This window comes from Melospiza melodia, chromosome 1 (assembly GCF_035770615.1).
Source record: "Melospiza melodia melodia isolate bMelMel2 chromosome 1, bMelMel2.pri, whole genome shotgun sequence".
Classification (NCBI taxonomy): domain Eukaryota; kingdom Metazoa; phylum Chordata; class Aves; order Passeriformes; family Passerellidae; genus Melospiza; species Melospiza melodia.
The window spans coordinates 134,458,614-134,472,348 of record NC_086194.1 but is presented as its reverse complement, the minus strand read 5'-3'; the positions used below and the strand labels follow the sequence as shown (position 1 = coordinate 134,472,348).

General features: G+C 35.9%; 1 protein-coding gene across 1 annotated transcript in view; it reads right to left on the bottom strand.

The window, feature by feature from the left end:
• The window catches only part of RP1 (RP1 axonemal microtubule associated), a 164,633-nt gene that overhangs the window by 105,472 nt on the left and 45,426 nt on the right, over positions 1-13,735 (bottom strand). The window contains 7 exon segments of the mRNA XM_063150435.1: positions 3,613-3,776; positions 7,784-7,830; positions 7,832-8,000; positions 8,132-8,190; positions 10,523-10,677; positions 12,957-13,108; positions 13,334-13,466. Coding sequence (XP_063006505.1) covers positions 3,613-3,776; positions 7,784-7,830; positions 7,832-8,000; positions 8,132-8,190; positions 10,523-10,677; positions 12,957-13,108; positions 13,334-13,466 — 879 coding nt within the window.

The following is a 13,735-nucleotide window of genomic DNA, read 5'->3' as shown; positions in this document are numbered from 1 at the left end:
TAAATTTTGTTTAATGCACAGCCTGTAGCTGATGAAGATAATTTTACATACTTCTCCCCTTTATCTCAGTAAGGGATGAGGTCCATCTTGTTATCCTGTGCATTTCACAGACAGTGACAGTTTCAAGTGGAGTAACAGCCATGGGTATGAAAGTTTTATGCTGCCTTAAGCAGATCTGACTAAAGCCTGGGCTTCTCTAAGATTCATTCAACTGTTTCTGGACTTAAATGGTCGTTATGGAAAGCAGGGACAGCTGGAAAATAGCAGGACACAAGCAATGTCCAGCTTTCAGGCATTGTCAGTCCCATGGTTAAGAGTGTGGATAACTACATCAGCACTTATGTTCTCTCTTGCAATCTTCCCACTCTGAAAGATTCTAACTGAGCTCATTTCAGCCTCTTTTATTTGAACATCATGAGCAAAAGCATGAAAATGGATTTGTTTCAACCTATTTTTGCAACATTTAGTTTTCTTCTCACTGCTTCTCATTTTACTTTGGAGATCTCAGTTTTGACTGAAGAAAGAATGACTATGGATCCAGAGTACAGGAACGAACGACTCACAGTGAAACACAACAGATTCTTAGAGTCTGTAGTGCTGATTCTAAAGAAAGGATTTTTAATTATTCATGTATAGGTTATTTTAAATGACTGATAATTTTATTTAAACAGGAGGAAACCAAAATGAAAAATAACAGATCTAGTTCTAAGTGTAGCATGTTCTTGAGATGCAGTACAGCATGAAGGCATATCTGATGAACACAACTCTTAACAAAAGAAGTAAAGTGGAAGGAAAATGGCTGTATTTAACACTTTAACAGTCTCATCATAGGAGCACTATTTATTAAGTTTTATGGTATTAAGTATCTCTTCAAGTATTATATGAGCCCTGCTTTTCATCTCCCTATATTACTTTCTGGTATTTGCCCTAGACCATAGAATGTATAAAGGATTGTTTATGTGGATGAACAAACTCTAAATCATGTAAATGGATGTGGCACCAGCTTTAAAAGTTAGAAAAATGAGCTCATGCAGCAAAAATCACACCAGGGCTGGATTTCAGTTTTCAATGCTCCTAAAATATCATGCATACTTCATGTTCTGTACTTGCAAACGTGGAACAGCTACCTTCCTTACAAAGACAGCCACCAACCTCAAAATATAATCTAACGTTAAACTCAAGATTTTGAAGATTTCATAGGAAAAATTCCAGCACTTCTAGTAGTTTAATTTAGTGAGTTTTGGTGTTTTTTTAATTGACAATGTGTTGAGATTCTTAAGACCAACACCACCCTAAAGAGATGGAAGAGATGATTGTGAAGCAAATTCACAAAGCAAATAATGGAAAAAGTCTTGTTAGGGAAACGTTAGGTGCTGCCACTATCACAAAGGTAAGCAATATTTTGAAAGCAGATCTACTGAACCAGTCAGTGTTTTTACTGACTTCATTATTACTAGAACAGCAGAACTTGTACCCGAAGGTATGGAATTATTATTATGTATGGAAGTAATAAAAATTGAGAGATTGCAGCTGGTTTTTACAGAAGATAATAGGCTTAGAGTCTTATGCTTAGTTCCCTTTGACACAAAAGGGAATATTTAGCATGACCAAACATTAAAAGAATATTTTTAAAATAATTTCTTTATCAAACAGTGTGTACAGTCATAAGAGATAATTCGGCATGTTTCAAAGAATGATGATGCAGAATACTGGGCTCCAGAGAATATAATTTACAATACAATTAAAGCTCCAGTGTCTTGAGCAACCCAGCATTCTGCCAAAATCAGTATTTTTGAAATACTGAGAAATACTCAGGGACTGTGATGACACCAGAGGAAGATGCAGGAAACAGATCAGAGTTGTGATGAAAGCTTGATATCAATCTATGGTAGATTGATATTCCTCTACTGGAGAAGGAATGACTCTCAACAGGAAAATGATGCCCTAAAAACTATGCCTGAATAGTAACAGAAGCAGAAATCCACAGCTCAGAAGTATTTTCTTTGAACACACAGGGACAATTCAGAGCAGAAAAGGAAATCCATCAGATTTAATTTTGTTTTTTCCCTGCTCCCATATTGTTTATCCTTGACATACCCATCTGGTGGGAAAAATTGCTAAGCCACAAGAGAAAATGCTGTGCAGAGTACATATGACTGTTTTGAGGAAACCTAGAACCCAGGACTCCAGTCAGAAACAAGAATAGTCCCCATCACACAACTGTAAATTACCTTCAATGAATTCCATGTACTGCCATCATATGGAAATCTCTGAGGGCAATAGCCTTGTTATATTATACCTGCATTACAATGGACTTTGGCCAGGCTTTAATTTCATTTACACAAACCTTAATCAGAGATAGCTCAGGTTAATGAAGTTACTCTTGCTTTATAAAGCAATAGAAGCAACACTAAAATTAAGTTCTAGAATGAAATCTCAGGAGGGTATAAAGGAGCACCAGCTGATTTACTCAAGTGTTATTAACTTTCTTTTTCCATTATTTTTAACTTTACTGAATATTCATTGTATACTTTTAGGTATCCAACTTACTAAGCAGTTAACCGGGTTTTCTATCAGACTACTATTCTTGGTTTTTTATTAAGACAAGCCAGTACAGTTTGGTCTCATTCTTTTTTTGTGGGCCATTTCTTTGTGATTTCTTATGGTTGTAAGTGTGCCTACAGGGATTTTGAAGTGTGCCTACAGGGATTTTGAAACTGTATGATATTTCGATTGTTTTTGTGAGGCATGACTGTGTTTTATTTGTTTCCATTATATTATGCTGATCTCTTCCAGCACCCTTCATCAGTAAACTCTTCCTTTTTAAAAACTATGCTAGAAAGTTTCTGTCTGGTTGATTTTAGTATTAAAATATGCTTTCTGTCCCATCTGCCACTGATTCCCCATCATGTGCTTATTATGCATAAATTATTTAAACCTAAGTGACATATCACAGATTTAACTACTGCAACAGTTTCAGTCCTGACCAAGTAACTGCATGAAGTAGAGAAAATGGCAGGAATTACAGGATCTTGCAGAAGTCCTGAGAAATGTCATCTTTCTGAAGCACATCTCAGAGACTTTTTGTCAGCAGAGAGAAATATCTCCATTTGCTTGGAGGAACAGGACAACGCTAGTTTAAATCACGCGAGTAAACTTGGTCTGTGTGATTTACCTCTAGTTTCTGGCCACCCTTCTAAGTTCACACAAGAGTGGGCTTCAGTGGAAGTCTGAGGAAGTTTGTGGAAGAATTTACAGTAGACCCTTCCAAAGATGGATATGCAACACAAACCATAACCAAGACTACCTTACTACATAAACGCCAATAAAGTTCTTTTACTTCTTCAAACAAACATCTACTCTAATCTAGCACATCAAGAAGATGCAAGTATGAAGCAGATTCTGAGAGACATGTTTGTCCCAGGCAGTTGTGAACACATTTCCTGATTCAAAACTCAGAGCCATAAAAGTCAGCTGCTCCCTCAGAAATACTTAATCATCCTTATATGTTTCTTTGAGTCTTTTTTATTACCTCTATTATCTAGTTTTGAGAAAAGCTACTTTGCATTTTTTTTTTCATTCTCCAGTGTTTATATAACAGCCATACTGTACCTTAAATGTATCTTCACTGTTGGGATTAAACAGCTGCTGTTTCCCAGATCCCAAAATAATTGGACCAGAAGCTTTTTTTTCTCCATAAGCATAAAGGAATACCGTTGCTGTTGTGCCAGCTGTTTCAAAATCCCCAGTGACTACTGTTATCTTCCAGTCTCCTTCTGTAAAGTAAAAAAAAAAAATAAATGCTTTTAAAAATGCTACTTATACGGAGCAGTTTACTTGCAAGATGTAAAAGAAAGAATAGTTTGGCCCAAGCACTGTGACTACACTGCACCTAAAAGGTAATGATGTCAGGAGAGGCAACAGAGGATTGGCCAAGTACTACATCATTCCACCTCATCTTAAGCAAGTTATGGACCAAGGATTGAGGAGGTTTACACTGCACAAAAGCTAGAAATATGAACACAAAGCTAAGTGAGATTTCTAATGACAACCCTGAGGGTCAACACAGAAGCAGACCACCATCCAGAATTTGGATTATGACAACAGTATAACCAAGAAATGCAACAGGAAAAATGCCGAAGCATCCCAATTAAGAACAATTTCCCCTCATTTTAGGGTGATGTGATAAAACAACAGAATTCCATTTGCCTGGATGGGGGCATGATACTGAAATCAGCATAAAAAAAAAGGTTTTGTAGAAAAGTCTAAACTAGATTAGGACTCATTAGAAAATCGTTTTATATAAAGCTCCTGACACTAAAATATCATCTCTGCTCCCATAAAATGTACACGTTATTTAAATATTCAAAAGCAGCTTAATATAATTCTTATTTAAAAAAAAGAACAATTCATAATTGTAAAATGCATTTCTACATCTGAAAAGATGTGATTGCACGCTTCTCCACCCCTCATTGATTGCAGCTTTTGTCTGTGTGAAACAAGTTCCACACAGCGACTTAAATTCATTCTGTTCAAGGCAAACAATAAATGAAATACCAGCCCCCAGTCACCTTATTAATAAATGCCATAGCATACATTGCAGTTTTCTTAGTAGAAAGCTGTCTGGTAATGCCTGCATGATTTAAATCTGTAGTCTGACAGAGGTATTTATCTTGGGCCAGCCTCATTATCACTCAGCAATTTGCCCCACAAAAATTGAACTGGAGCAGGAAGTTTGATTTCCTGTTTTCCAAGTCTTTAGAGGTCTGGCTGATGTCTGGTTTGGGAAGGTGATAGAATTTTAAATATACATAAATATACAGCTGGGAATTCAGAAAGCAGCAATAGCTCATTTGTTCTGTCCAATCAAACCTGGCCCACAGACTGAGGGAAGGAATTGTCCCCTGTACTCTGCTCTGATGAGACTCCACCTGCAGTACTACATCCAGCTCTGGGTTCCCCAACAAAATAAGGATGTGGACCTGCTGAAACAGGCACAGAGAAGGGCCATGAAAATAGTTAGGGGCTGGAGCTCCTCTCCTGTCACAAAAGGTTGTTAGTCAGCTTGGAGCAGAGAAGGTTCTGGACAGGTAGACCTTAATGACAGCCTTTCAATATATTAAGGGACATAAAAGAAAATCAAAGAATTTTTACAAGGACATGTAGTGATATGCCAAGGGGGAATGGTTTTAAAGTGAAGAAGGGTAGATTTAGAAAAGACATGAAGAATATATTTTTTTTAATAAGGATTGTAAGACACTGGAACAGGTTGCCCAAAGAAGTTGTGGATGTCTCGTCTCTGAAAGTGTTTGAAGCCAGGCTGGATGGGGCTTTGAGAAACCTGGTCTAGTGGAAGATGTCCCTATCCATGTCAGGGGCTGTACTAGTTATCTTTAAAGATTTCTTCCAACTCCAATTATTCTACAATTCCATAAAGGAAGTGAAGCATCCAATTTTCACTAAGAATTGTCAGACTCCAGCTTGTAAGAAACTATTTTGTGCCTTTGAAAACCCTCATCTTCACAGCTTTCTCTATAGACTCACTTTCTTGATTAAAAAAAAAAAAAAAAAAAAAAAAACCATAGCACCAGAAAACAAAAAGACAAACACCAATTAGAAGAGTGAAAAGCCTCTATACACTGATGGTGGAAACAAAGAGCATTAGGCATTAAGCTCTTTTTCTATCCCATAGAAAAAGAGCTTGTTTGCGAAAAATTCAGCCTTTTCCGTTTTTTTTCAAACAATATAATGTTAATTTCTTAAAGACAAAGTTCCTTTGAACCATTTGACTGGAAAATAAGGGCAATTCCATTTACAAAGGTTTATGAAGAGTGGTGCAGACAAGGGGTAAAATATGACCCATTACTCCTCCCAAAGTGTCAAACATCATTCAGAAACAAATACTCACTTTAAAGCAGATAAAACATTGTGCCTCAAATGGTTGTGATGGCCCTTTCTATTGTATTATTCTCACAAAGTCTGTCTTTTGTTAAGCAAGGGGGTTCTGAAGTGATGCAGTTGTTACTATTGAGGCTGTATTTTCTAGCTAATTCAGCTCCAACCTCCCAAGTTTAGCATCTATAAACTATTTTGCACACAACTACCCCTCTGAAAGTAAAGCAGGGGATCAAACTTCCCCAAAAACACAATTCAAAAGAGTTTTGGTTTGAACTCCTCTATACTGACTTTGAGGCTTGTTCCTTTTTTTCTGGAAGTAGAAAGGACTTGTGTTGGAAAGACCATGGGGGTATAGGAAAAGAGTCCTTAAATTTCTAATCTCTGTGATGCCAGAAGTCCTCATTGCAGTGCATTGCATGCTTCCAAATAGAAAAGGGAAACAGTATTACAAAAGTATTACAAAAACATAATTCTTGTTGGCATAAGAAGCTGGGTTGTTCTGATGAGGTAGAGTACCAATAGCTCCTTAATGACTGAAGGGGAGCACACTTTGAGGGGAAAAGAATACAGATAAAGGTGTTATGACATCACTTTAATTCAGCATATGTAGAGGAAAGGTACAACCTACCACCTGGGGTTCTGGGGACCACAGAAAGTTGTAACTTGCCACAGATGACTGTCTAGACGTGTATTTTGGTTTGGGGATTTTTTTCAATTTTCTATATTATTAGAAACAGGACAATACACTAGAAAGTTCTACTTCCTATGAAAATTGTGGTGTTTTCAAGAAGCGATACAGAAAGAAAATGCAATGTATTTAAAAGCTCATGGGGAAAAAAAGGCAAATGAACAAACTCTCAGATCAACCACTAAGCCAGGAATTGGAGCAGCCCATCTAGGTACAGGATACAGAATTTCAAGTCTCTTTCCCACTGATCCATGTTTTACCAAGTGTCCCAAACAAGAGGTTATTTGTTTCACACACTTTTGGCTGCCTTGCTCCGATTGAGACTTTTGCACAGCTTAAATGACACAGACCCAGCTGTAGGTGCATAATTTGAATTATGGAAGGGAAGATCTCTCAGGTCAGGCCATGCAAAAGTGAGGTGTGTGGAACAGATAAAGCACAAAGAGTGATGAACAAAGAGCAAATTACTGCCTGCTGGAAAAAGCACAGAAAGCAGGAAGGACAAAAATACGTGTGACCCTAAAGAAAGTCTATAACAGGGCAGGATTTTAATGTATTTTCTAAAATAACTGGGCAAAAATTTTATCATTACCATTTGCCATAGGAACAAGGTTTAGGACGAGATATTTGGGTCTTCATGGATATTTTGATTGATATAACAAATTTTGAATAAACATTTTCCAACTTTCTCACAACTCCTCTAGATCATTGTTCTTCCTACAGCATAGCTGCGAAATTCTAATGTGTTATTAAGAAATTAAATTTAATCTGCTCTGGTTGCCAGGACAGAGAAGTCAACCTGAACAAATAGGAAATCACAAGTAAAACAGTAAATGAAAATCTATTGATCAGAAAAAACCAAATTTAGTCCAAGAGAAAAAATCATGTTTTAAAATGTTAACTATAAAACAACTGAAATTAAGATAGATCACCAGTAAGTACTAGAAGAATAGGAATTTTTCAAAGAAGCAGAAGGAAAAATAACATTATGGAAAGAAAAACGACAGAATAAAAATAAAGTATAAGCAAAGTTATTTATTAAATTAAAATGTGAAGTTCAGAGTTTACTGAAATGTTCAAATAGTATGCTATAATTAATATTTTACAATAAATACAAATGGCAACAAATGTGTAAAGCAATTAGTTCTGAAACAGAAACAGTCTTCATTAAAATCAGAAAACAAAAACAGTATTTACCATTTGCTTCTTGCATTTTCAGCTGCTGATTTTTTTTAAAGTCCGCCAAAAAAAAATCCATTAATAAAGGACCTTTCCTTTAATACTACAGAAAAGGTTTGAAAGAAGAGATCAAAAAGACATTCAGTTTTTCCAGCCAATACAAGAAGACTCTTTCTCATTTGTTCCCTCATTACTTTCTCATTATCACCTAAACCAATTATATAAATCATATTCTCTCAGAAATATAGCAAGCTGCAAAATCAGTTAACTCTGATATTTACAGTTAAAAATCTGTCCAGATTTTTTTCAGAGGAAAAGGATTACTAATTATTGTTCTTACTTCCATAAGGGAACAATAAATATTACCTTGAGGGTACAGCTCAATTTCTGAATGGATTATACCTTGAGACATAAATGGAAGCCACCTAAGAATAATAAAGAAAATAAGAAAGCAGGAATCAATTTTTATTTACATTACCATATAACAATGGCCCATATCATATTTCATACTGTGTACACCTCACAGCAAAGGGTCTCTACTCCTAAAATTTTAGTATTACAGTAGAAATTATTTGACTCAACAAAGAAACTTCTTTTGTGCAAAAGTAAGGGCTATGTAGGTAAAAAATAGACTTGTATCAGATTAATGGCATTAACTCATATGGCATTACTTTACTTGTTTCTATAGCTAAACAGAAGAATATGGCACTGAACATTTTTTCAGTACTATGGATTGAGAGGTAAGTATAATTTGTATGTATCTATTGCAGTATTTCTTAAAACTACAGTTCAGTGTTAAAACAAAAATGGAACCAAATACTTCTCTTTCTTATTCCTCCTGTAAATTGAGGACAGGTAAATGAATCTTAAAAAAGGACAAATCAAAGAAAACTTTCTTTAGGTTTCCTATTCATGTTACCCTAGACTATATATAATTTTGAAAATTTTCCTTGAGAACATGGATTACCAACAGCTTTTATTTCCTCTGGTTTGGTAGAAAATCAGCTTTTTTACCAGAAAAGAAATGCAGCAATCTTCTGGGCTGTCGTTTTTTATTTTCTCAGTCCACTTCCATGGACTCTCCAGGAATGACCTAAATCATTCAGTCTCCTATGAAGCCTGTTGGGATTCCAGTACAAGCTGGGCAAGAAAAGTCCAGAGCAACTTATAAAGTTTCCAAATTTTTTGTCTTGAAAACAGTACTTGGCCAATTCATCTAAGAGCTACTCCTCAAGAAATAAATTTTCTCTTATTAAACTACTCATTTCTATTACTTCTGCTAAAAACTGATGGCACAGATATCTTCTGAAATCCCAGATGCTAAAAGGTATCAGTAACTAGTAAATACTGTATAATTGAAATCGAGCAGAAGGTGTTAGATGTTGAGAAACTAATATCAGGTTTTAAGACAGATAAAACGCTTGTGTTCCTTCGGTTAAATGAGAACAAAGACAGAACTTTTTCCATGTCCTGGATCAGAAAATAGCTCTGTAAAATAAAACAAATGTGAGGCTGAAGATTACTGAATTAGATTTCTGAAGAGAAAAACTTTCTCCCTCCTTGAATAGAGCACAAGTACATTTTGGCAAACATGGAAGTTACACCTGATCCCTACCACTGACTTATTTTAATCCCTTTTCAGTGGAAAGGTTTCCTTCTAGACAAGTTAGACATTAAAAAAGAAACACTTTTTCCTTTTTTGCACTCTCTACCACAGAATAATAAACATCTGGTGTTAATTATCACAGAATTAACACAGCAAAGTGCCCTGCCATTTATCATTCCTAAGCCATATTGCTCACTAGAAATAGCTATGACACAAAGAAAATTTCACCTACATTTTTTTTAGAAAGGTAGCAACTCCAGCTAGCAACAACAGCTGGTCTGCATCCAAATCTGCTCAGAGAAATCCTCAGTCTTATACTACTATTTATAAGCATCTTACAGGTTGAAGAAAAATCTCAGATTTAGAGAGTTAATCAAGGTGAGAAAACATCTTTATTCCTGTTTTTGAGGATGCGACACCAAGAATTGCAAGAAACTGTTCAAGGTTATGTAACATGTTCATTAAAATCCAGACAAAATACCTAGGCAATGTGCATTTATTAAATATTATTAATTAAATGTTATTTGTTCTGGTGCCTTGTCACATAGGCGTATAGTTCCTCTTCACTTTCTTTGTTTCACTCAAGTCATGCATATTCCCATGAGAGAAACTGTAAACTGGAAACTCCAAAAGTGGGATTACCATATTTTTCTAAAAATGCAAAATGAAGTATTTTTCAATTGACTTTTAAGATGCTCATTTAATAACTTAAATGGAACATCTACAAAATAATTCCAAGCATCATATTTGTCTCTCTGGCCATGCTGTAAAGAGAGTGAATGCTAGTCTTGGATGGAAAACCTTGTTTCTTTCCCATTTAGAAATACACTTAATTTAGAACACTTCAGGTGCTTTATCTTTCCTTCCTGAAAGGCAAAATCACACTTACGGCACTGATCCTGTAAGATAAGGCTGTACTCTTAATTCTAGTAACACAGACTCAATATAAGTGTTTAACCTTTGCTACAGATCATACAGAACATTAATTCAAGCAATCTGTTCTGCAATAACACATTTTGTGGATTTTATGAAACTGTGAAATAATCAAAAAATGTCTTTGCCTGAAAAACTCACATTTAGTACATCAATTGACACAATACTTGTAGCAATCCGTATTGATGAATATTTAAACATATTGCTGTAAAAACTACCTTTCGCAATTGAAAACATATTCTGAGTTGCTCCCAGCTTCTCTGACGATGACTTTATCACAGTACCAGCGCTGGGCCTGGGTGCTGGCCTGGCAGCGCAACAGCACCTTCTGCAGCTTCCCGAGGGATACAGCCTCCACCGCAAATCCGCTGACCTGGGAGACACCGGAGACAGCACTCTGCAATTTGCACTCCAAAAGCTGAAGTGTGCTAAAAGCCTGATCAATTCCCACAATGTACAAAGATTCCAACTGGTTTTAATGACAGGTGGACTGTATTCAAAGAGTTTGGATCGGAAGAGTTAAAAGTCTTTTGATAAAGTGTCACAGTAAATAAGAAAGCACAGCCAAAACCAGGATGCAGTAATAATCCCCCAAAATATTGGGCTTTTACAGCCATCATCCAAAATGCTGAACACAATCCTTTAGTATTGTTTCAATGCCTTGGCATTCACATTACTCTTCTCTAGGTACGAAACACTCAAAAGCTATTATTTCTTTTGTTGATATTACTTTAAATCAGACCTTCACATCATTTTCTCCTTCTGGCTTCACCTCCTCTACTTACATTTTATTCTCCTGAAATAAACTGAAATCTGACATGCCATTTTCCCCTTGTTATTCATTTAGGCTTGTGCTTATAGTTGGAAAAGATTGTTTTCATAGAAGCATGAAGCTGATCAGGTTCAGGTTGAAAATTTTCTGTCCCAGTAAAAAGCACACAGCTTTCTATCTCTAAATATAATGGTCCAGATCATTCTTCTCAGTACAAAGAAAATAAAGGAAAGAAATACACTGGAAAATTCATATCTGTAAAGTTCTCAGTACTCAGCAAATGACAGAATTGAGACTGCCTGTGCAAGATTGCTTATCCCTTGTGTATAGATAATATATGATCACAAGCTAGTCTCTCTGAAAGATTCCTGCCTCAAAGTGTGCTCAGGAGGATGACAGATTTTTCAGTATCTCCTTTTGTCTTCATTATCTTTATGTCTCTATGCATTATTTACTGCAACCACCCAAAGAGCTCAGTGAAATAGAAACTGATTTCCCCGGTGACTTCACCTTTGCAATTCTCCCATAGCACCCTGGTTTTCTGCAACAGCTTAATCTCTTTTTTAAAAGGCCATCTGCATATTTTTTCAATTTACCTACATGGTTAAAGCCCAGAGTTTGCTGCCAAAAACTGTCAAAGACACAAAGTGGTGTGGGTGCTCAACTGAGAAACAGAGGGGTTAATTTACTGAAATATTTAGCATTTCAAAGAGCTTACTAGGTGTGCAGAGCAGAATTCTATTTGGACTCAGTTACAGCTATGGTTGTTCAGAGAAGTTAAACTGGTTATGCAGCAATACATAAGCATGAAAAATGTGGTCGCTCAGGAAGGTTTTATTTTAAGCAATTTGCCCAATATAAGGCAGAATATCTGTGGCAGGGATGAAATCAAGTTGTTCAAGTCAGCATTCTACTATCTCTGCCAAAAATGATATATCCCAGTCCCTGCTCTGCTGCTCCAAACAATCCCCTGTCTTATTCACCCATTTCCATAACAAAGTACCCTTTGAACCAGTCCCCTCAGCCCCTGTGTAAATAACAGGCTGAACTGACTATAAGTCTGGCTTGAATACTGCCTCCAGAAAATTCCACTTCAATTCTGCATTTTAATTTGAATTGAACTTTATCTCTCATACATTACTAACAACATAAAATATCTATTTTAAAATAGTATAGATACATTTAAACTTTCCCAGTGGGTTATGGCTGTTTTTGGCACTTTAGGTACTGCTTTTCATTTGGTAATTAAGTGTTCCACTAACAGCTTGATACCACTGGTTATACATACAAGTGTTAATCCTCAATAGACCACAAAGGAAGAAACAGGCTCAATAGAAGGTCACAAGAAGGCTAGTGGCAGAGTTAACATTAAATTCAGTAGCTGCTGAAATTTAACCATACTGCAGAAAATCAGGATGATGTATATTTTAACTTTGAAAGAGCTAGGAGGTAATAAATTGAAAGAAAAATTACTTAAAGTTGGTCTTGTAGTAATTACAATACTTTACTATTATACATTAAAGGAAATACATAACAAACACACCTACTAAGATCTGAAATCATGGGACAATTTCTGTACACTACTTTGGAACCATCTGTAACTCATCATACTTTGAAAGGATATGTTTTAAATTCATAGGCAGCTCTTCTCACCATCTCATGGTGAGGCCCTCAAACAATTTTTCTTTCCCTTTTCCTGACTATGTTTTCACTCATCCTATTAAATCCTGAGTCAGTAGAAAAATATTTTCCTTACTTCTTAAAAGATATTTAGCTAAACTTATGTGGTTTGCTTTGTTACATTATTAGGAACCTGTATAACTTGTATACAATTACTTAACTATATTCACAAGGCTAAGCAAATTTTTTATCAGACTTACCATTCCTCTCTGAAATGGCACTGGTGCACCAGTTTTATGCAGAAGTCTTAGACCAGAATCTCCTCTTTTTCCATAGATACACAAATAAACTGCACAGTCTGTACCAGCTTGCTCCAAGTCACCAGTGTGGACATAAACACGGTATAAAACAACTTCCAGAAATAACCAAAAGAAGAAAATTCAAGTTATATGTAATCACAACTAATTTTAGCTTAATGTTAACAATGACAGTATGTCTGACCTGCAATTAGTTTTCTGGAAGATATTCTCCAGAAATCAGTCAGACTATTTGCTTTTAAGATTGCTAGGACCACAATTTGTTTGGCATTAACACTGAAAAAGAGGTAGCCAATATATAAATAACTCTACATACATACTTGGATAGAGTGGTTTTCCAGCTTCCACTACTGGAAGTTCACACAGAAGTTCTCTATTATCACCATTCTTTGATAGCCATATGTTTGCTGGAAAATTCAGTGTTTTCTTGCTCCTTAGATGTTGCAGGATCACCTGAAGAAGAAGCAATTCCAAATATAACTCTGTTACAGTGCTTTGTTTCTCAACAGCAAAAGATAATTTTGTATACTTTTTTTTTTCTATCTCAGAAAAAAGTAACACAATCAGTAAATATGGCATATAAAATTGCAGTATGAAAATACTTTTGTTTTGGCCACTAGAATGCAACAAACAAATCTGTAGTTGTAATTTGTGGGTTTGCCATTTGCAGTGTCCCCAGGTCTGGTTTCAGTGAGTAAACCAGCTCTATGTAACACTGCCTG